Source organism: Salvelinus fontinalis, chromosome 28 (assembly GCF_029448725.1).
Source record: "Salvelinus fontinalis isolate EN_2023a chromosome 28, ASM2944872v1, whole genome shotgun sequence".
Lineage (NCBI taxonomy): Eukaryota > Metazoa > Chordata > Actinopteri > Salmoniformes > Salmonidae > Salvelinus > Salvelinus fontinalis.
Genome location: NC_074692.1, coordinates 17,155,368 through 17,178,507, shown reverse-complemented (window position 1 = coordinate 17,178,507; position 23,140 = coordinate 17,155,368). Strand labels below are relative to the sequence as shown.

General features: G+C 43.1%; 1 protein-coding gene across 1 annotated transcript; it reads left to right on the top strand.

The window, feature by feature from the left end:
* The first annotated feature begins 19,381 nt into the window (after nucleotides 1-19,381).
* On the top strand, nucleotides 19,382-21,464 carry LOC129826304 (cytochrome c oxidase subunit 7C, mitochondrial-like). The gene is made up of 3 exons (XM_055886871.1): nucleotides 19,382-19,542; nucleotides 20,829-20,975; nucleotides 21,369-21,464. Exons 1-2 carry the CDS (start codon nucleotides 19,468-19,470, stop codon nucleotides 20,943-20,945), a joined length of 192 nt encoding a protein of 63 aa, XP_055742846.1. The 5' UTR covers nucleotides 19,382-19,467; the 3' UTR covers nucleotides 20,946-20,975; nucleotides 21,369-21,464.
* Nucleotides 21,465-23,140: the final 1,676 nt, after the last annotated feature.

Here is a 23,140-nt window from a genome sequence, read left to right as displayed (position 1 = left end):
CAGTTCAGACGGCGTTGGGCAGACGGACAGTTCAGGCGCCGCTTGGCAGACGGGCAGTTCAGGCGCCGTTGGGCAGACGGGCCGTTCAGGCGCCGCTGGGCAGACGGCAGATTTTGGCCGGCTGAGACGCACTGTAGCCCTGGTGCGTGGTACCGGAACTGGAGGTACCGGGCTAAAGACACGCACCTTCGGGCTAGTGCGGGGAGCAGCAACAGGGCACACTGGACTCTCAAGGCGTACTATAGGCCTGGTGCGTGGTACCGGCACTGGTGGTACCGGGCTGAGGGCACGCACATCAGGGCGAGTACGGGGAGAAGGAACAGTGCGTACAGGGCTCTGGAGACGCACAGGAGGCTTGATGCGTGGTGCCGGAACTGGAGGCACTGGGCTGGAGACACGCACCACAGGGCTAGTGCGTGGAGGAGGAACAGGGCTCTGGAGACGCACTGGAAGCCTGGTGCGTGGTGTAGGCACTGGTGGTACTGGGCTGGAGCGGGGAGGTGGCGCCGGAAATACCGGACCGTGCAGGCGTACTGGCTCCCTTGAGCACTGAGCCTGCCCAACCTTACCTGGTTGTATGCTCCCCGTCGCCCGACCAGTCCGGGGAGGTGGAATAACCCGCACCGGGCTATGTAGGCGAACCGGGGACACCATGCGTAAGGCTGGTGCCATGTAAGCCGGCCCGAGGAGACGTACTGGTGGCCAAATATGTAGGTCCGGCTTCATGACATCCGGCTCAATACTCAATCTAGCCCTGCCAGTGCGGGGAGGTGGAATAACCCGCACCGGGCTATGCACACGTATGGGAGACACCATGCGCTCTACTGCGTAACACGGTGTCTGCCCGTACTCTCGCTCTCCACGGTAAGTACAGGGAGTGTGCGCAGGTCTCCTACCTGACTTCGCCACTCTCCCTCTTAGCACCCCCCCCAATACATTTTTGGGGTTTACTCATAGGCTTCCTACCGTGTAGTCGTGCTGCCTCTATTCGCCGGTATCCCTCCTCGCACTGCGCCAGAGAATCCCAGGCGGGCTCCTGCACTCGCCCTGGGTCAATCGCCCACCTGTCGATCTCCTCCCACGTAGTGTAGCCCAGATCCTTCTCCTGCTTCCGAGCTAGCTCCTCGAAACGTTTTTTTTCTGCTTTCGCTGCCTCCAGCTCAGCTTTGGGGCGGCGATATTCTCCTGGTTGAGCCCAGGGTCCCTTTCCGTCCAATATTTCCTCCCAAGTCCACAAGTCCTGGTTCTTTGGCCTCTGCTGCTGGTTCCTCTCACGCTGCTTGATCCATGATTGGTGGGTGGTTCTGTAACGGCTCTTCAGACGAAGAGGAGGAGTAGGGATTGGACCAAAGCGCAGCGTGATAATTTGACATAATGAAGTTCATTAAAGTAAAGACGAAAAACCGAAAACACTTCAACAAACTACAAAATAACAAACGAACGTAGACTGACCTAAAACATGTGAACTTACATATAATGAAGAACGCACGAACAGGTACAGACTACAAACAAACGATACAGTCCCGTGTGGTAACATATACGGACACAGGAGACAACCAACCTTTATATGGTTCTCAGAGGAAAAGTCAAACACCTGTCTCTGATTGAGAACCATATAAGGCTAATTACAAATGACCTAAACATAGAAACACAAAACATAGAATGCCCACCCCAACTCACGCCCTGACCAACTAAACACATACAAAAATAACAGAAAACAGGTCAGGAACGTGACAGCGCTCAATCTCCATATAGGGCAGACTGGAACAAGTTCATAAGGCTATGTAAGTGAGTTCCATACAGGTTAGACCAACGGACAGGATAGGGGTGGGGGATGGGGAACTTAACAACGTCACGACTACTTGGGAGCAGTGGGTTCAGAACAACAACTACAAAAGCTGAATACAAAAAAAGTAGTATACCATCACCCTAAAGGGCACTTGGCGAGTGGGTGGGGAGGGTAAAGGGTAAAGGGTCAGGTGAGAGGGAACAAGTAAACCCCTACCTGTGTATGTGCCTGCTGCTTTTAGAAAACCGCCAGCAGGGGGGAAACAATTACACTCAAAAGGTAAATTATACTCTTGTAGAACAATAGTGTTATATCACATTGATGATTTATCACTACAGGACATTACCTATGTTCTGATCACTGGCAAGTGATTAGGAGAAATCAAGATCTACATGTTTTTGCGAGTTATCATGTAACAATTTTATTGATGTGCTGAATCAGATCAAACTTTGGAATTCATTACATGAAAATACAGGTGCAACTCCAAGTGAAGTATTATACTGCATAATACACATCTAATCTTATTGCATTTTTTTGTAACCTTTGATGCTCTCAAAAGATGTGCATCAGCAACTTGAAAGCATGTACCCCATGACTGAAGATATGGAAGTCCATTAGATGAGATGGTAGCAGATATGTTGACAGAGCAACCTTGACTCTAGACTGAGTATAGCCAGATCTGTAATTGAAGGATGTGAAGCTTGCTCTCTAACCCTACGGATATTGAATTCCGAGTCAATATCCCAAATAAAACCATATCACGTCACAGACCTCCTAAATCTTCTCTAAACATTGGTCAGACTATCTGGCAGTTGCTTCTGATTAAATCTAGTGTCTTGTACGAATATATAGTGGTACCCAGACATTACAGGTTGAGGGGCTACATGCCAGGAAATGCATCAGGCTATTCCTTCCTCAGAGGGTAAGTATGAACAGGAAGGTCTGACTCACTGCTACTGTTAAGTGACTCAAGTTGATGTTTCAGAAGGAGGAGCAAGCAATGTTTCCACTTAGATCAAGAAGAAATGGTTCTCTGTATTCCCACCCTCTCACTTGTTTACCGGGGAGATCTTTCTCTTCTGGAATGGGGTCAGGTCACTTGTGAGGGGGGTAGAGGGGAAGGCAAAGGTACTTTGACAGATGTGTGACAATTTGAGAGGGGTTTGAGAGAGAGGAACATTTGAAGACTGTCTGTCACTGTCTGTCGCAGGTGGTTATGGATTGTTGTTGTCTAGGGCAGTGGCACAAGTACTTCATGGTTCTGCCTTTCATTGTCACAGCACATCCACAGAGATTGCTCAGACAAAATTACTGATATGATTTCTGTGATCTCAGCCAGGTAGTTTGGTTTGAAGGATGGGATGTGGAAATGGATCTGTCCCACCCCTGCTGAAAAAAAAAACAGAAAAGACAATCATGGTCTGGAGACTTGCCTTTGTTGTGTTTTCACCGATGACCAGCCTTTGTTGCATTTTCGCTGGAGACCAGCCTTCGTTGTGTTTTCACCGATGACCAGCCTTTGTTGCATTTTGCTGGAGACCAGCCTTCTTTGTGATTTTGCTGGAGACCAGCCTTTATTTGTGTTTTGGACACATAAGCGGGTCACCCGCAAAACCATCATCAAGTCACATTTTGCTGGCTTGCAAAGAGATGTCTAATTCCTATTGGAATCCAGCCTGACTTTGAAATAAAAACATGTGTACTTGTATTCATTCACCCACAAGCTGAATTCAGAATGACTGGCAGGGTTAGAAAAATGTATAAATGAGACTACCTAAACCATCTAAACTTGAACAAACATTTCAGAAACAGGTGCAATAGTCCAACTAACAGATCAAATCAAATTTTATTTGTCACATGTGCTGAATACAACAGGTGTAGATCTTAGTGAAATGCTTACTTACAAGCCACTAACCAACAAGAGTACGCTCGTCTGCCCCCCCCCCCGTCGCTTGAGGGCGCCAGGCTGCCCTATATCACGCACTCCTATCATCCATTACGCACACCTGCCTTCCCTCGTCACGCGCATCAGCGATATTTGACTCACCTGCACTCACTCATCACCTGTTATAACCTCCCCTATATTTGTCAGTTCCCCAGCTCAGTTCCCTGCTTTTGCATTGATTGTTTTTTTTGTCTGTTACCTGTTTGTTGATGCTGTTACTGTCTCGTTCCATGTCCGTTCTATATTAAATGTTTTACTCCCCGTACCTGCTTCGTCTCTCCAGTGTCATGGAAATAAAAGTAACAAGAGCAGGAGTAAAATAACAATAGTGAGACTATAAACAGGGGGTACCGGTACAGAGTCAATGTGCAGGGGCACCGGTTAGTTGAGGTAATAAGGTAATATGTACAGTATATGTAGGTAGAGTTAAAGTGACTATGCATAGATAATAAACATAGAGTAGCAGCAGTGTAAAATAGAGGGGGGACAATGCAAATAGTCTAGGTATCCAATTGATTAGCTGTTCAGGAGTCTTATGTATTGGGGGTAGAAGCTGTTAAGAATTATTTTGGACCTACAGTAGACTTGGCGCTCCGGAACTTGCCGTGCGGTAGCAGAGACAACAGTCTATGACTAGGGTGGCTGGAGTCTTTGACAATTTTTAGGGCCTTCCTCTGACACCGCCTGGTACTGAGGTCCTGGATGGCAGGAAGCTTGACCCAGTGATGTACTGGGCAGTACGCATTACCCTCCGAAATGCCTTGCGTAGGAGGCCGAGCAGTTGCCATACCAGGCAGTGATGCAACCCGTCAGGATGCTCTAGATCAGGGGTCGGGAACCTTTTTGACTAAGAGAGCCATGAAAGCAAATATTTTGGAAATTTATTTCAGTGAGAGCCATATAATATATTTTAAAAGTGAATTCAACTAAATGTCAGTATAATAAGCCTCTGAATTTGTCGAAGTGCCGCTTTACATTCGACCGTTTCATCAATGTAATTTTGTCATTGCAAATTAGACACACCGCAGAACCTGCTCTCTCCACAAAGGCGAATTCTTCGGTCCTTTCGTCCTGAAATGTACGATACTCGTCATCTTTTTTCTTTTTGCCATCTTCTTCGTCGAAGGGTTAGCTTTGAGCTAATGACCGAGCAGACTGATTCAAAAAGAGGCGTTTACCTGTTTTACCTAGCAACGGCCGGCGTAGGCCAGTATCATTTAATTAAAATAATGGACAATTGCTCCTGCAGCCCTGAACAGGACATGAGCAGTGAAAAATCGATGGATGGATTAAAACAAGTGAGAATAGGCCTCCAGGGTGGCGCAGTGGTCTAGAGTACTGCATCGCAGTGCTAGCTGCGCCACCAGAGTCTCTGGGTTCGCGCCCAGGCTCGGTCGCGGAGGTCCGTGGGGCGATACACAATTGGCTTAGCGTCGTCCGGGTTAGGGAGGGTTTGTTCGGCAGGGATATCCTTGTCTCATCATGCTCCAGCAACTCCTGTGGCGGGCCGGGTGCAGTGCGCGCTAACCGAGGGGGGCGGGTGCACGGTGTTTCCTCCGACACATTGGTTGCGGCTGGCTTCCGGGTTGGAGGCGCGCTGTGTTAAGAAGCAGTGCGGCTTGGTTGGGTTGTGCTTCGGAGGACGCATGGCTTTCGACCTTCGTCTCTCCTGAGCCCGTACGGGAGTTGTAGCGATGAGACAAGATAGTAATTACTAGCGATTGGATACCACAAAAATTGGGGAGAAAAGGGGATTAAAAAAATAACAATAAAAAATCACACTTTTTTTTTTTTTTTTTTTTTTTGATCTGCGAGCCAGATGCAATCATCAAAAGAGCCACACCTGGCTCGGGAGCCATAGGTTCCCGACCCCTGCTCTAGATAGTGCAGCTGTAGAACTTTTTGACTCCTGAAGGGGGAACAGGTGTTGTTGTGCCCTCTTCACAACTGTCTGGTGTGTTTGGACCATGATAGTTTTTTGTTGATGTGGACACCAAGGAACTTGAAGCTCTCAACCTGCTCCACTACAGCCCCGAGGAGTAGAATGAGGGCATGCTCAGTCCTCCTTTTCCTGTAGTCCACGATCAGCTCCTTTGTCTTGATCACGTTGAGGGAGAGGTTGTTGTCCTGGCACAACACGACCAGGTCTCTGACCTCCTCCCTATAGGCTGTCTCGTGGTTGTCGGTGATCAGGCCTACCACTGTTGTGTCATCGGCAAACTTGATGATGGTGTTGGAGTCGTGCCTGGCCATGCAGTCATGAGTGAACAGGGAGTACAGGAGGGGACTGAGTACGCACCCCTGAGGGACCCCGTTGTTGAGGATCAGCACGGCGGTCGTGTTGTTAATTACCCTTACCACCTGGGGGCAGCCCGTCAGGAAGTCCAGTATCCAGTTGCAGAGGGAGGTGTTTAGACCCAGGTTCCATAGCTTAGTGAAGAGCTTTGAGGGTACTATTGTGTTGAACGCTGAGCTGTAGTCAATTAATAGATTTCTCACATAGGTGTTCCTTTTGTCCAGGTGGGAAAGGGAAGTGTGGAGTGCAATAGAGAATGCATCATCTCTGGATCTGTTGGGGCGATGTGCAAATTCGAGTGGGTCTAGGGTTTCTGGGTGTTTAATGGTGTTGATGTGAGCAACGACCAGCCTTTCAAAGCACTTCATGGCTACAGATGTGAGTGCTACGGGTTGGTAGTAATTTAAGCAGGTTACTATAGTGTTCTTGGGCACAGGGACTATGGTGGTCTGCTTTAAGCATGTTGGTACTACAGACTCAGATAGGGAGAGGTTGAAATGTCAGTGAAGACACTTGCCAGTTGGTCAACGCATGCTCATCTTGGTAATCCGTCTGACCCTGCGGCCTCTAGGTAGTTAGTGTGGTCTACAGCTTATCACGAGATACTCTACCTCTACCTTAATAGCTCGAGACTTCCTTAGATATAATGCACTAGCTGTTATTTACAAAAATACATAGTCCGCCGCCCCTTGTCTTACCAGATGCCGCTATTCTATCCTGCCGATACAGGGTGTAACCAGCCAGTTGTATGTTGATAATGTTGTTGTTCAGCCACGACTCCGTGAAGCATAAGATTTTACAGTTTTGAATGTCCCATTGGTAGTTTAATCTTCCGCGTAGGTCATCAATTTTATTTTCCAAAGATTGCATGTTTGCTAGCAGAATGGAAGGAAGTGGGGGTTTATTAGATCGCCTTCGAATTCTCAGAAGGCAGCCTGCCCTCTGGCCCCCTTTTTCTCTGCCTTCTCTTCACGCAAATGACAGGGATCTGGGCCTGTTCCTGCGAAAGCAGTATATAATTCACGTCGGGCTCGTCGGACTCATTAAAGGTTGTGCCTGCATGGCCAGGCACGACTCCAACACCATCCCATCTGGTTTGCGCTTAGTGGGACTATAATTTGTTTTTCAACAGGACAAGGACCCAACACACCTCCAGGCTGTGTAAGGGCTCCGAGTGCTCCATCAGATGACCTGGCACCCACAATCACCTGACCTCAAGCCAATTGAGATGGTTTGGGATGAGTTGGACCACAGTGTGAAGGAAAAGCAGCCATCAAGTGCTCAGCATATGTGGGAACTCCTTCAAGACTGTTGGAAAGCATTCCAGGTGAAGCTGGTTGAGAGAATGTCAAGAGTGTGCAAAGCTGTCACTAAGGCAAAGGGTGGCTACTTTTAAGAATCTCAAATATATTGTTTAACACTTTTTTGCTTACAACCTGTTTCCATTTGTGTTATTTCATCGTGATGATGTCTTCACTATTATTCTACAATGTAGAAAATAGTAAAAATAAAGTAAAGGCCTTGAATGAGTAGGTTATTCCAAACTTTGGACCGGAACTGTATTCTACTCAAAGCCTTTCCTATTTAACTTTAGCTGTACATATGCTATTCTATACTACATGTTCTATCCATATACTGTCAATAATGTCTATACATCCCATCATATACATATATATTTATTTTCCAGGCTCTGACATTGCTCATCCTAATATTTCTTAATTCCATCCTTTTACTTTTTAGATTTGCGTGTATTATTTTGTATAATTAGATATTACTGCACTGTTGTGGCTAGGAACATGTCTTACATTACTCATTTCATATGCATACAGTGTACCTTAAACCATCTATTGCACCTTGCCTATGCCACTCGGCCATCGCTCATCCATATATGTATATGTACATATTCTTATTCCATCCCTTTAGATTTGTGTGTATTATGTAGTTGTTGGGGAATTGTTAGATTTATTGTTAGATATTACTGCACTGTCGGAACTAGAAGCACAAGCATTTAGCTACACTCTCATTAACATCTGCTAACCATGTGTACGTGACCAATACAATTTGATTTGATTTGGGGGTACGCTGCAGTGATTGAACACTACTGTCCTCTATTGGCTGGTAAGTGAATTGGGGCGGCAGGGTAGCCTAGTGGTTAGAGCGTTAGACTAAGGACCAAAAGTGTTGCAAGATCAAATCTCTGAGCTGACAAGGTAAAAATCTGTTGTTCTGCCCCTGAACAAGGCAGTTAACCCACTGTTCCTAGGCAGTCATTGAAAATAAGAATTTGTTCTTAACTGACTTGCCTTGTTAAATAAAGGTAAAATAAATTGCAGAAAATATTATCAGTTACTTGTGCTGAATACTCCCTTACACCCTAGATACAAAAAATGTTTTGTTTCAGTATTACACGTCACACAAATGCAACAGAAGACCAACACATAACATTGACGTGGTAAGGTGAGAAACATCATTTAATTACAACCATCCTGAGGTAGTGTTATATGTTTTTTTTGTGTACGCACATTGCATTTGCCCTGGAGTCTTGAAGCCAGTGTGATTGTAATGTGCCCCATGAGAGGGAAATTGAAGGTGCCATTGTTAGCTTCTGGGGCAGCAGGAGTGATGTCAGTGCTTGACAGCTCCCATTAGGGAATTAGACACAAACACTGATACAGATGCTCCCGGTCAGTCGTGGGCCCGGCTGCTTCTGACAGGTGGCTCTGTGTCTCATGTTTGACAGGTTGGCAAAGCAGGGCTAATTTTCTATGGAATGCCAAAGTTGACAGATGATTCACACACAGGAATATCACAAACACTCCTACTGATTATGTATTCACACATATGTTTGAGAAGAACTGAGCTCACAGCATCACACACCCAGTCACACATAATTACAAACGCACGCACGCACGCACGCACACACACACACACACACACACACACACACACACACACACACAGAGAATGATGCATTATTTCTAACATCTTTATCTTTAACATCCACCCACCTTGCTTAAATGAAAACAGAGAAAATCAATGTATTGAAGAATGCCAAAACATTGCAGGCCTACAAAGCTTGGGTAAAAGAGAAATGTGTATTTTTCTGCCAAACCTTTCACGCTTCCTTTGCAATTGGAAGTCTGAAGGGTAAAGTGCATTGATGCTTTAATGCGAGAAGCTCAATGGCACCTATACAGACAGGAGAATATCTGAAGAATTGAATGCAAAGGTACAGTAGAGGGTGACCCCAACTTACTAACTATTTTACTTCTAGTTCATCTTCAGAGTTGATTCCCCTACATAATTGCATAGAATAACTTTTGCAAATCTGTTTCTGTAATCCAAACCAGGCAATTACATGCTTTGCGATAGCAGTAGATGCAATTAATTCAAACAGAATGTGTCATACTGTCACGCTTATGACGTGTCCCAAAAAATAGGTAACTTTCTGTCATCTCAACAGCCCAAAGACATTCAACTTGAAGCAAAACTCATTGCTAAGAAACATTAAATAAGATGCTGATCTTTTGAGAAACAGCAATATCATGGGTAGGCAGGAGGACATTGCACACCCTACATAACATACAAAAATGAACCTCATAAAAGAGCTCGATTATCAGTAGCAATGGGTGCTGATATAGGAGAACTAGAAATGAGTCAAATCTGTCATGTTTACCACTGGCCTCTGGAATAAGTTCCCATCCAATTCCACCTTGAGAATTTTTATCTTGAACCCAATCATCACCAGTCATTCTTATTGGGAAAGAGCAGTAATGCTTAAGGCTGAAAAAAATGAATTCATGACATTATGGTGTACTGATTTTATATCTTTGAGCAATAGTGTTATTGCATGAAAACAAATCCAGAGTAAGAGGTCATTTTAGATGAAGTCAAAGACTCACTCTAACAGGCCACAGGTCAGCTATCCCAAGGGGACTAGGTCAGCAGTAAGCCCATGCAATTTTTCCTCCATCCACTTTAAAGATTAATGTCAGCCGCACTGCTAGGTGCGTGTTATGAACTCCTGTGTGTGTATCAGCGTGTGTGTGTGTGTGTGTGTGTGTGTGTGTGTGTGTGTGTGTGTGTGTGTGTGTGTGTGTGTGTGTGTGTGTGTGTGTGTGTGTGTGTGTGTGTGTGTGTATCTGTGCGCGTGTGTGTGTGTGTGTGCGTGTGTGTGCGCGTGCTGTACATGTCTGTGCATTTAGAGGATGAGATCAGTGGCAATGTGGGACCACACTCTAGGTCAAGACCTTGAACAAAGAGAGTTGGAAAACAGGCTGAAAAGGAGACAAACAGTATTGACTGACGAACAAGCAGATAGTAAAATATAGAAGGAGAAATAGAGAGGGTCACAGAGAGGACATTCAGAATTGGCATGATTTACCCTCCTCTCATCACTCCATCCCCTCTAGCAGCCTATGGCGCAGGGAGATAAGGCCATCAGTCTGAGCCCTGTCCGACGGGGAGAGGCTGACAAGGAGGGGTGAATGCCACCTGATAAAGTGCTTTCTTTTATGCCCAAGGAATAAAAAAAAATATGTTTTTAGACCAAAAGATACAGGGGCTCAACTTTCACTGGGGACCTCCCAGTTTTATAATTGGAATGTGATGCTTTAGGTCCATGCGGACGCCTCCGAGCGGTCAGGTAGACTGTTTGGCGTGTTCATCCAACTGGATAAAAATAATAACAATAAAAAAACATCTCCCCCCCACTTCTAAAACCAAAGTTGCACCCCTGCAAATAAAAGAGCACATCTTTACACTCTTGCCTTCTGCAACATAATCTTTTGAATGAGCCCTTGTCAATGCCAATGATGCAGAAGTCTCTGTGCGTGTGAGGGGCTGCTGCCAAAATGAACTGTCGTCATTGATTAACATTCTCTATTACCTCTCCTCTCCTTTGTGTAAAGTTGTTGCAGATCCAGAAAGTGAGTGATACTGTTTACCTTGGCAGCCCTCAGTGCCATTCATCATCATAGTGCTAGATTAGTAGATAGCTGCCAGTGGTATTTACATTAATTAAAGGTCCCATGCAGCCATTTCTTCTCAGTATAAAATCATTTCTGGAAAACAATTAAGTACCTTACCTTATGATTGTTTTCAATTAAAGGGTTAAAAAGTAACAAAAATTGCTTCTTTGCAAAGATACATTTCTCTGTGAGTGGTCTGAGTGGGGAGGGGAAAACGGAAAACTAGCTGTTATTGGAACTCTTTTTCTTATTGATCTATTAACTAATTTACCGCCTCGTGATGTCACCAGGCAGGCCAAAACTTCATCCCACCAAAAAAGGATGGAATTTCAGGCAGTTTTCTCAAACAGCTTTTACACTAAAAGGGCATTATCATAATTTTCACCTTTTCACAGTTTCATTTCAACCTCATAGTGTGGATATATACTGTACATAAAACACAGGAAAATCAAGATGTACAGGTAGATGTACAGGTACATGCTTATGAGCTGCTGGAGGAAATGTTAAATTATTGTGATGGTATATTCATTGCTAATCTGCGTGTTAATACATGCACAATATTTTCCATGGTTGATTGTAGGTTTTGGAGATATGACCGTGTCTCAATTAGTTTTTTAGTCATTTGGGTTGGTGGGTATTATTGCGTAGGATGTCACTGTGGACGTACTGTAGGCTTGTAGGCTCACTATATTTGTATTAATCTCATGCTGAGCTTTAATTATTTGTAGACAGAGCATTCATCCTTAAAAGCCTTGAATGCACATCAGTGAAAATAAATGGAAGGAAATCAAGAAATATAAACAAAAAAACAAATCTTTGGAACAAACATTGTATGTACACTCTGGATGAATCAAGGCACACCATAGAGTTCAGTTTAATAATATAGTTACATACCAAATAACACAGCCATACAATATTTGCAGTAGGGCCATGCAGCACAGTGTTTTTTGCTGGTGGGTGTATGGCGGAGAGAAGGTGAACTGATTCGCAATCCTTAATTTTCCTAATGGCTGTGGGAGTGACAAGGCAGACAGGTGCCAGCAGGCCAGGTTTTGACCACAGGCTGATGGATGTGGCACTAGTGACGGCGGTAAATACCGTAGCTCCGTCACCGTACAAACAGACACCTTCAGAGCTCCCGCTTGTCCAGGAGCAGAGCTCTAAGGGGCAGCTCTGTGGAGGTCAATGCTGAGAAAGCAACAAGACATTGGTATCCATCCCTGCCTATACTAGCATAGCCAGTGGTATGCTTACCTGCCTACACCAACAGAATCAGTTAGAGGTTAAATGGAACATAGCAAGTGTTTTCTTTTAAATATAGTATAGCCCACATACTGTAGATTGCTGTACATATATAAATGATTATCAAGATTATAAATTTAATAAACCTATTTCTAAATATGCATGAAAAAGGCATTAAGGGCACATGCAGTAGCCAACTAGTCAGTGTTTATAAAGTTGGGTAAAACAGTTGGGTAGAACTACTACTGCAGTGCATATCGATCATACCTGTGGGCCCCATCATCCTTTCCCACACGACACAGCCGGGGGGAGAGAACACATAATTCATGACATCTCATATGTTTTCACTCTCTCCCTTTCACTCTGTCTTCATCATACATGGAGGCAGAGGAGGCCTGCATGGTTATTAGTTCACCACAGAGTTCAGGTAGGTGAACATACTGATAGCGCTGACAGATAATTTTGTTTTGGACTTACTTTACTTTATTGGACTAAAATGCCATGAGAGGAGTTCTTTTAATTTGGTAATGATTGCTTTTTGAAAATATTCTCTTGAGAAATCCAATTCACAATGATTCTAAGCAGCCCTAAAATAAATTATACATTTATTTTCTTACCCACTCTTTAAAGTATTGCACCATTCAATTATTTACTGTGCAGTACGTTTGAGTCAGCATTCAGCAAACTCTTTTCATGCCATGCATTTGTGAGTGGAGCCAATAAAGTAACAAACTGGGACGATAAATATGCTTAACAGTTTAATTACAGCAGAAAGTGAGTTAGTATAAAAGTAAAGTTCTTTTGAAGTTCTCTTGGAGGATGTTAACCACTCAATGCCCTTTATGGTAATATGTGTAAATAAAGTGTTCTTTAAAGTGTAAATAAATATATTAGTCCCTGTAAGGGAGTGCTCGTATCTACGAGTGACTATGGTTGATATTTTAATGCACGGCGTAACCATATGACACAATGACATCACTTACAAATCAAATCAAATCAAATGTTATTTGTCACATACACATGGTTAGCAGATGTTAATGCGAGTGTAGCGAAATGCTTGTGCTTCTAGTTCCGACAATGCAGTAATAACCAACGAGTAATCTAACCTAACAATTCCACAACTACTACCTTATACACACAAGTGTAAAGGGATAAAGAATATGTACATAAAGATATATGAATGAGTGATGGTACAGTACGGCATAGGGAAGATGCAGTAGATGGTATAGAGTACAGTATATACAGTACATATGAGATGATTAATGTAGTGTATATAAACATAAAGTGGCATAGTTTAAAGTGGCTAGTGATACATGTATTACATAAAGATGGCAAGATGCAGTAGATGATATAGAGTACAGTATATACATATACATATGAGATGAGTAATGTAGGGTATGTAAACATTATATTAAGTGGCATTGTTTAAAGTGGCTAGTGATACATTTTTACATAAATTTCCATCAATTCCCATTATTAAAGTGGCTGGAGTTGAGTCAGTATGTTGGTAGCAGCCACTAAATGTTAGTGGTGGCTGTTTAACAGTCTGATGCCCTTGAGATAGAAGCTGTTTTTCAGTCTCTCGGTCCCTGCTTTGATGCACCTGTACTGACCTCGCCTTCTGGATGATAGTGGGGTGAATAGGCAGTGGCTCGGGTGGTTGTTGGTTGATGATCTTTATGGCCTTCCTGTGACATCGGGTGGTGTAGGTGTCCTGGAGGGCAGGTAGTTTGCCCCCGGGGATGCGTTGTGCAGACCTCACTACCCTCTGGAGAGCCTTACGGTTGTTGGCGGAGCAGTCGCCGTTCCAGGCGGTGATACAGCCCGACAGGATGCTCTCAATTGTGCATCTGTAGAAGTTTGTGAGTGCTTTTGGTGACAAGCCGAATTTCTTCAGCCTCCTGAGGTTGAAGAGGCGCTGCTGCGCCTTCTTCACAACGCTGTCTGTGTGGGTGGACCAATTCAGTTTGTCCGTGATGTGTACGCCAAGGAACTTAAAACTTACTACCCTCTCCACTACTGTCCCGTCGATGTGGATAGGGGGGTGCTCCCTCTGCTGTTTCCTGAAGTCCACAATCATCTCCTTTGTTTTGTTGACGTTGAGTGTGAGGTTATTTTCCTGACACAACACTCCGAGGGCCCTCACCTCCTCCCTGTAGGCCGTCTCGTCGTTGTTGGTAATCAAGCCTACCACTGTAGTGTCGTCCGCAAACTTGATGATTGAGTTGGAGGCGTGCATGGCCACACAGTCGTGGGTGAACATGGAGTACAGGAGAGGGCTCAGAACGCACCCTTGTGGGGCCCCAGTGTTGAGGATCAGCGGGTGGAGATGTTGTTACCTACTATCCCTGAACCCCCAGGGACAGGTTCAGGGATAGTTCACCCAAATTACAAAATTACATATTTGTTTCCTTACCATGTAAGCAGTCTATGGGCTTTGGTTTAGCTTCCCTGGTACTGTTTCCAAATGCTAATAGTTTTGCATTTGTGGCACAAATCCTATTCAAGTCATGGGACCGATATTGGCATATTTCGCGCATCATGTCCAAACCATTTGAAAGTATCTCAAATTGATTGTGTTGCTCAACAAAGTCACTCATAGATTATTTGAACATGATTCACGAAAAATGCTAATATCGGTCCCATCACGCCACAAATGCTAAAACGTTAAAACTTCTTCGGGCTAGGCCCCTTTTTTCTCAATTTCTGCCTGAATGATGTGCCCAAAGTAAACTGCCTGTTGCTCAGGCTCTGATGCCAGGATATGCATATAATTGGTAACATTGGAAAGAAAACACTTTGAAGTTTGTAGAAATGTTCAAATAATGTAGGAGAATATAACACAATAGATACGGTAGGAGAAAATCCAAAGAAAAACCAACCAGAATTGTTTTTGTTGTTGAGAGAGACCATCCTCTTATAATGGGAAGTATAAGGTCATACTGAGAATTAGCTCCCTGGATGCAATTCCTATGGGAAACTCGTGTTTGCGAGCACTATGAAGACAGGACACAACTGCTAAAATCGGCTTCCTATTGAACATACTTCTTTCCATAAGAAATATTATAGTTTAATTACATTTTAGGGTATCTCAGGAGTAAATAGTAACGTATTTTGACTTGTTGAAACAAAGTTTAGGGGTAGATTTTCGGATTCCTTTCTCTGCAAGTTGAACGAGTGGATTACTCAAATCGATGGAGCCAACTAAACAGACTTTTTGGGATATAAAGAAGGATGTTATCTAAAGAAATGACACGACATGTTATAGCTGGGACCCGTTGGATGACAAATCAGAGGACGATTTTCACAAAGTAAGTGAATATTTCATTTTTGTGAATTTATGAAACCTGTGCCGGTGGAAAAATATTTTGATGTGGGACGCCGTCCTCAAACAATTGCATGGCATGCTTTCGCTGTAATAGCTACTGTAAATCGGACAGTGCAGTTAGATTAACAAGAATGTAAGCTTTCAACCGATATAAGACACTTATATGTACATAAATGTTTAATATCCATAATATTTATGGTTATTTATTTGAATTGCGCGCCCTCCAGTTTCACCGGAAGTTGTCCCGATAGCAGGACGCTTAGGCTATTAACATTTGGAAACAGTGCCAGGGAAACTAAACCAAAGCATGGATTGCTGTCACACCTGGTCCATATACTGATTAAAGGGTAAGTACCTAGCTCCACTCCCATTCCCCAGGCGCTATCATTTGTTGACTTCTGTAACCGTAAAAGCCTTGGTTTCATGCATGTTAACATTAGAAGCCTCCTCCCTACGTTTATTTTCTTCACTGCCCTAGCACACTCTGCCAACTCGGATGTCCTAGCTGTGTCTAAATCCTGGCTCAGGAAGACCACCAAAAACCCTGAAATTTCCATCCCTAACTATAACATTTTCCGACAAGATAGAACTGCTAAAGGGGGCGGTGTTGCAATCTACTGCAGAAGTAATAGCCTGCAGAGTTCTGTCTTACTATCCAGGTCTGTACCCAAACAATTCGAGCTTCTACTTTTAAAAATCCACCTTTCCAGAAACAAGTCTCTCAACTTTGCCGCTTGCTATATACCACCCTCTGCCCCGGACATCATATGTGAACTGATTGCCCCCCATCTATCTTCAGAGCTCATGCTGCTAGGTGACCTAAACTGGGACATGCTTAACACCCCGGCCATCCTACAATCTAAGCTTGATGCCCTCAATCTCTCACAAATGATCAATGAACACACAGGTACAACCCCAAATCCATAAACACGGGTACCCTCATAGATATCATCCTAACCAACTTGCCCTTCAAATATACTTCTGCTGTTTTCAACCAAGATCTCAGCGATTACTGCCTCATTGCCTGCATCCGTAACGGGTCTGTGGTCAAACGACCACCCCTCAGCAGCCTCCAACTGACCCTAGCCCCCCGACACATAAACTACTGCAGCATAAATACTGGAGGCTGAGACAGCAAGGGCGGTTCGTTGCTCCAGAGCCTTTCCGTTCACCTTCACACTCCTGGGCCAGACTACACTCAATCATATGACCTACTGAAGAGATGAGTCTTCAGTAAAGACTTAAAGGTTGAGACCGAGTCTGCGTCTCTCACATGGGTAGGCAGACCATTCCATAAAAATGGAGATCTATAGGAGAAAGCCCTGCCTCCAGCTGTTCTAGGGACAATTAGGAGGCCTGCGTCTTGTGACCGTAGCGTACGTGTAGGTATGTACAGCAGGACCAACTCGGAAAGATAGGTAGGAGCAAGCCCATGTAATGCTTTGTAGGTTAGCAGTAAAACCTTGAAATCAGCCCTTGCCTTAACAGGAAGCCAGTGTAGGGATGCTAGCACTGGAGTAATATGATACTTTTTTTTAGTTCTAGTCAGGATTCTAGCAGCTGTATTTAGCACTAACTGAAGTTTATTTAGTGCTTTATCCGGGTAGCCGGAAAGTAGAGCATTGCAGTAGTCTAATCTAGAAGTAACAAAAGCATGGATTCATTTTTCTGCATCATTTTTGGACAGAAAATATCCGATTTTTGCAATGTTACGTAGATGGGAAAAAGCTGTCCTTGAAACAGTCTTGATGTGTTCGTCAAAAGAGAGATCAGGGTCCAGAGTAACGCCGAGGTCCTTCACAGTTTTATTTGAGACGACTTTACAACCATCAAGATTAATTGTCAGATTCAACAGAAGATATCTTTGTTTCTTGGGACCAAGAACAAGCATCTCTGTTTTGTCCGAGTTTAAAAGTAGAACGTTTTCAGCCATCTACTTCCTTATGTCTGAAACACAAGCTTCTAGCGTGGGCAGTTTTGGGGCTTCACCATGTTTCATTGAAATGTACAGCTGTGTGTCATCCGCATAGCAGTGAAAGTTAACATTATGTTTTCGAATGACATCCCTAAGAGGTAAAATGTATAGTGAAAACAATAGCGGTCCTAAAACGGAACCTTGAGGAACACCGAAATGTACAGTTGATTTGTCAGAGGACAAACTGATATCTTTCCGACAGATAAGATCTAAACCAGGCCAGAACTTGTCCGTGTAGACCAATTTGGGTTTCCAATCTCTCCAAAAGAATGTGGTGATCGATGGTATCAAAGGCAGCACTACGGTCTAGTAGCACGAGGACAGATGCAGAGCCTCGGTCTGACACCATTAAAAGGTAATTTACCACCTTCACAAGTGCAGTCTCAGTGCTATGATGGGGTCTAAAACCAGACTGAAGCATTTCGTATACATTGTTTGTCTTCAGGAAGGCAGTGCGTTGCTGTGCAACAGCTTTTTGAAGAAAGTGAAGAAAGGGAGGCATTTATTTGACACGTGCTTGCATGCACGGGCGCACACGCATACACGCATATCTGCACAGTACAAATATGCCAATGGGAATCTCATCATCTGGGAATTTAAGAGTTCATGGGCATCCTAATCATGGTCATCCTAATCAAATAGACTTTGAGAATGCTTCATACCATTCTAACTATCTAATGAAAAGCGAGAGATAATCGGGTATAAATGGGAGTTGGTTAAAACGTTACGATGCAGTAAAGCTATTAAAAATGTGTATGGGAGTGGTGGGGTTATGCACACATTCTGAATAAAAGAGCACTTTCAATATCATAAATTAAACATCACCTGCAGTGTTTTAACATGAAGGTGTGTGGGTGTATGGCACCGTTTTGTACACATAAGCATAAATAAAAGTTAAGGTCCAGTTCCAGCATAAAACATTGTAACATTAATTGCTTTCAGCAGGTTTATCGGAGTGTACAGTGTCAGTCCTACCTGGAAAAGCTTCAGTCCAGAATGTTTAACCTATCACATCCCTGGCCATAGAGATACAGATTTCTTTGATAATATCTATAGAAATATTAAAATTATGCACCCATATGATCACAGGAACACATTTTACCAACATCAGATACACTGATTATACAACACATTAAGAACACCTGCTCTTTCCGAGACAAACTGACCGGGTGAATCCAGTTGAAAGCTATGATCCCTTACTGATGTCACTTGTTAAATCCACTCCAATCAGTGTAAATGAAGGGGAGGAGAAAGGTTAAATATGAATTTTTAAGCCTTGAGATATGGATTGTGTATGTGTGCCATTCAGAGGGTGAATGGGCAAGACAAAAGATTTTTGCCTTTGAACGGGGTATGGTAGTAGGTGCCAGGAGCACCGGTTTGTGTCAAGAACTGCAACACTGCTGGGTTTTTCACGCTAAACAGTTTCCCCTGTGTATCAAGAATGGTTAACCACCCAAAGGACCTCCAGCCAACTTGACACAACTGTGGGAAGCATCAGAGTCAACATGGGCTAACATCCCTGGGGGGGTGGGTACAAGTCAATATTAGGAAGGTGTTCCTAATGTTTGGTATACTCAGTGTACATCACATCATACACGACCTGCACTTAACTGTATAGGCTACCTCCAGTTCTGCTCAGAATAGATGCTACACGGTAATGTTTTAATTTTAAATGACTTGACATTCAGTAAATATTACTTTATGTCTGAGTGAAAACGTTGGTTTAATGTTGGATGACAGTTTATGGCCTGCATAAATTATTGTTATGACTCCCTTGACAATGAGACTACATCTGCTGGAAAACCACATTTCCCAGCCCCAGCCTCGCATTTAGATTTCCTGTAGGGCTGTTCAACATGCTCTCTACAGCAACACACGGCGCTGTTGTTCTTGGTTGAAGGAACAAGCAAATAATAATAATGTTGGGTCAGGTTGTACGACGATTCACAACCTCTGCGGTTCGCTCATCGCATTACGGCGAGGGACCAGGACAGGTAATTTCCTAAAAAAATAAAGGTTAAAAAGATTAGTTAAATAAAGCCGCAGTTAGGACCTTAGGTGTAGCCTGCGTGTGTAGGTCATAAGCTAGGTAGCCTTAATCTGCAGGTTTGTCGTGTCAACTAAGTGCTAATTTAGGTAGTTATGAGTCATATCGAGATACATACCAATATCTAACGTATTGTAGTCAAGGTCGTTGTCTATTTGACTCCTGTGTGGGGTTTTTACTTGCCTTAACGTTGGGTAGGTAGCTAGTTAACGTTACAAACCATGCATAGCCATCTAGCTAGCTAAATTAGTCAATTAATTCTAGCGAATTCTTCAAATGTTGCTCACGTTAACTAGTCCTGGATTGTCAGAAGAGACTGTGAAATAAACTTCTTCACGTCGTCATAAAGGACATGGAGTGGTTAACGTCCCTATTAAATATTATTATTAGGGCTAGCGAGGTAGTTTACCTACATTATTGGTTAAATCGTCAACTTGTACGATTAAACTGAGACTGAGCATGCCATGTAACTGCAGCCTATGTCGAAAATATAAGACAACGTCGTCACAAATCTGCGACCAGGCTTGGAAACTCTAACCCTAGCAAATGACAGGGAAACTCAAGGGTACACTCGCAATGGCTGCCTGGTTTTGTAATGCAATAATTTCTATGGTATTTTAGAATGTTTTGTCAACTGATACTGGGTTACAATGGTAATGTAAAATGTTCATTCAAATTTTGCAAGCTGATGTGGCTCTTGCAATGGATTGCATTTTTGTAATGTCAGTTGAGTTGACTCAACAAATCACAGCACCAATTGAAGGGCACACTTCCTGCATTTAGTCCTGGCTCAATGGCTGCCAGTCCACCCATTATGCCATCATTGACTTAACTGGAGACACCCTTTCTATGCATTCTTATTTCTATGGTCTTAACCATTGTCATCTTCATCCTAGACTGCAGCTAGCCAGCTAACGGTTAATGCTATCCGGAATCCTTTGAAAGTCCCTACCACTAAAGCAAAACCTTAACACATAACCATGAAAATGTTCAACTTCAATGGTGTAGGATCCCGAATAGCAAGTACCGACAGCTAACGTTACTTTCAAAGTCTTGCATTGAGTTCCAATTGTACTGGTTGACACTGATTGTCCTCAAGCTGATGTTGGCTGCAGTCCCACTTAGACGGACATAACCTTGTCCATGTATTCAGTCACGTGGAACTGTGATAAGCTTATTACATGGTCAGCTCTCTCTAAATACCTATGTTGTCTTTGTGTTTATGTTTGATAGAACCTGCCATTCTCAGTGGACAACAAGTGGCGTCTGCTGGCAATGATGGTGGTGTTCTTCGGCAGTGGCTTTGCCTTCCCCTTCATCGTCGTCAGACACCAGCTCCTGAAGAAGTGAAGTGGCAATGCATGCCACGTAACCTCCAAGGTAATTGCCGCTGCTCTATTTTTCATCTGAATGTCAGCACTGTTTGGCATTTACATGCATCCTGATTGGAACAATTACCAGACTTTGACATCTATCACGCAGTCGGTAGTTGTATCTTATTCTACAGCAGACCTCAAGTAAATTATCGGTGTCTGTGGGCGACAGTTACAAATGTCACGCAAGTTTATTTTCAGTTCAGCTTTTAAGATAAGCTTGCACATTAGCATGGTAATGTGATAGTTTATTACCAACCCTGATACATATCTGATTGATGTTAGGCTGAATTTCAATCGTCACTGTCACATTTATCTCTAGTGTTTACTCAGAAATTGGATTTCTGTCATGGGCTTTGTGTAAGTTTTCTTATCAATCTGTCTTTTGTGTCCTTTGCAGGTCTGCGCCCAGAACATATTTATCCAGCAGAAATCCATTCGCTTCGGAGAATGGAGATCCCTAATTGTGTTTGTAAATAAAGTTCACTCAAATGTATATTGTTCAAATATGTTTTTGTCCTTGAGTTTGTGTTTCCACTAGATTCTGTAGCCACGAAGTAAAAATTGGCTATTGTAAAAATTCATGAAAACAAATCTGCTTTTTGGTCTTAATTTAAGCTTAGGCATAAGTTTAGCAGTGGGTTTTGTTTCAAATCAGATTTTAAGAAGATACATTGTGGAAATAGGCAGAGTTTAGCCATGATTATGACTTTGTGGCTATAGAAGCTAGTGACGACCTTGAGTTTGTGGTCCAGACTGTGATGTCATGCTTCAGCATACGCAGCTCCAGAAGTGTCACTCATGAAGTAATTATTTTTCTGCGAGTTTTCAGAATAATGTAGGCACAAAATGGGGAGAAGGCATGTCTGAGACTTATCTGTTTTGTGCCTACTGTACACAAAGTTGTCAACTAGGTTTGTTTCCAAGTGGTATTTTCTGTGTGTATTTGACTTCATAATATACACTACCGCTCAAAAGTTTGGGGTCACGTTGAAATGTCCTTGTTTCTGAAAGAAAAGCACTTTTTTTTTGTCCATTAACATAACATTTATCAGAAATACAGTATAGACATTGTTAATGTTGTAAATGACTATTGTAGCTGGAAACGGCAGATTTTTAATGGAATATCTACATAGGCGTACAGAGGCCCATTATCAGCAACCATCACTCCTGTGTTCCAATGGCACGTTGCGTTACAAAACCCTTTTGCAATTGTTGGCACAGCTGAAAAACTTCTGATTTAAAGAAGCAATAACACTGTCCTTCTTTGAGATAAAAACAGCTACATTGAACCTTTTAGGTAATTAACATCCCATCATGCTTAGGGTCATGTATGAAAATGCTGGGCAGGACATTATTTTGGCTACCATGGCTATGGCCCCATAGGATGACAATACCCTCATACACAGGGCACGATTTGACACTGACTGTTTTGATCAGCATGAAAACGATGTAAACCATATGCCGTGGCCGTCTCATTTACCAGATCTCAACCCTGTTGAATACTTATTGGGAGATTCTGGAGCAGTGCCTGAGACTGCGTTTCCCACCAGAAAAACACCAAATGATGTAATTTCTTATGATTGAGCATGAGCTTTAATTTCTAAGTAGCACTAGCTAGTTAGCATTGGCTTGGGAAACTACCTCTAACATAAAAAATGGTATCCATGAGTTCATCTGACTGGGGAAGTAGATGTCTTCATTGACAAAATCCCGAAATATTCTTTTAAGACACTTGTTGGTATTTCCTTTATTTTGGCAGTTATCTGTATTTCCATGCAGTTGGAGGAGGCTATCCTGTCTGCCGTTGAGACTGCCTGAATGCAGAGTTTATCTCTAATGAATGCTTTTTTAACTGAAGAAAGCAGTTGGCCTTTGTTGTTTTATCACCTCTATCAAGTATTTTAGCTACTTTTCAGATGCATTTTATACCTCCATTTTCACTGTTCAATTATAGGCAGAATTACTCTGTGCAGTGTATGTGTTCTTTTGCCCATCTTAATCTTTTCATTGGCCAGTCTGATATAAAGCTTTTAGTCCTTGCGGTGTGAACAAAATTGCTTCAATAATAGCATGCTGCTAGCACACTTTCAGAATATTGAATTACACAAAAGATGATTGACTCAGTCTGGAGAAAAATCTCAATGTTCACTAAGTTAGATAAGACTGATT

Bases quoted from the DNA above. Each gene is read 5' to 3' on its own strand.
- LOC129826304 (XM_055886871.1), top strand. From the start codon at position 19,468: ATGTTGGGTCAGGTTGTACGACGATTCACAACCTCTGCGGTTCGCTCA. The intron at 19,543-20,828 runs GTAATTTCCTAA...TATGTTTGATAG, and splicing joins ACGGCGAGGGACCAGGACAG to AACCTGCCATTCTCAGTGGA.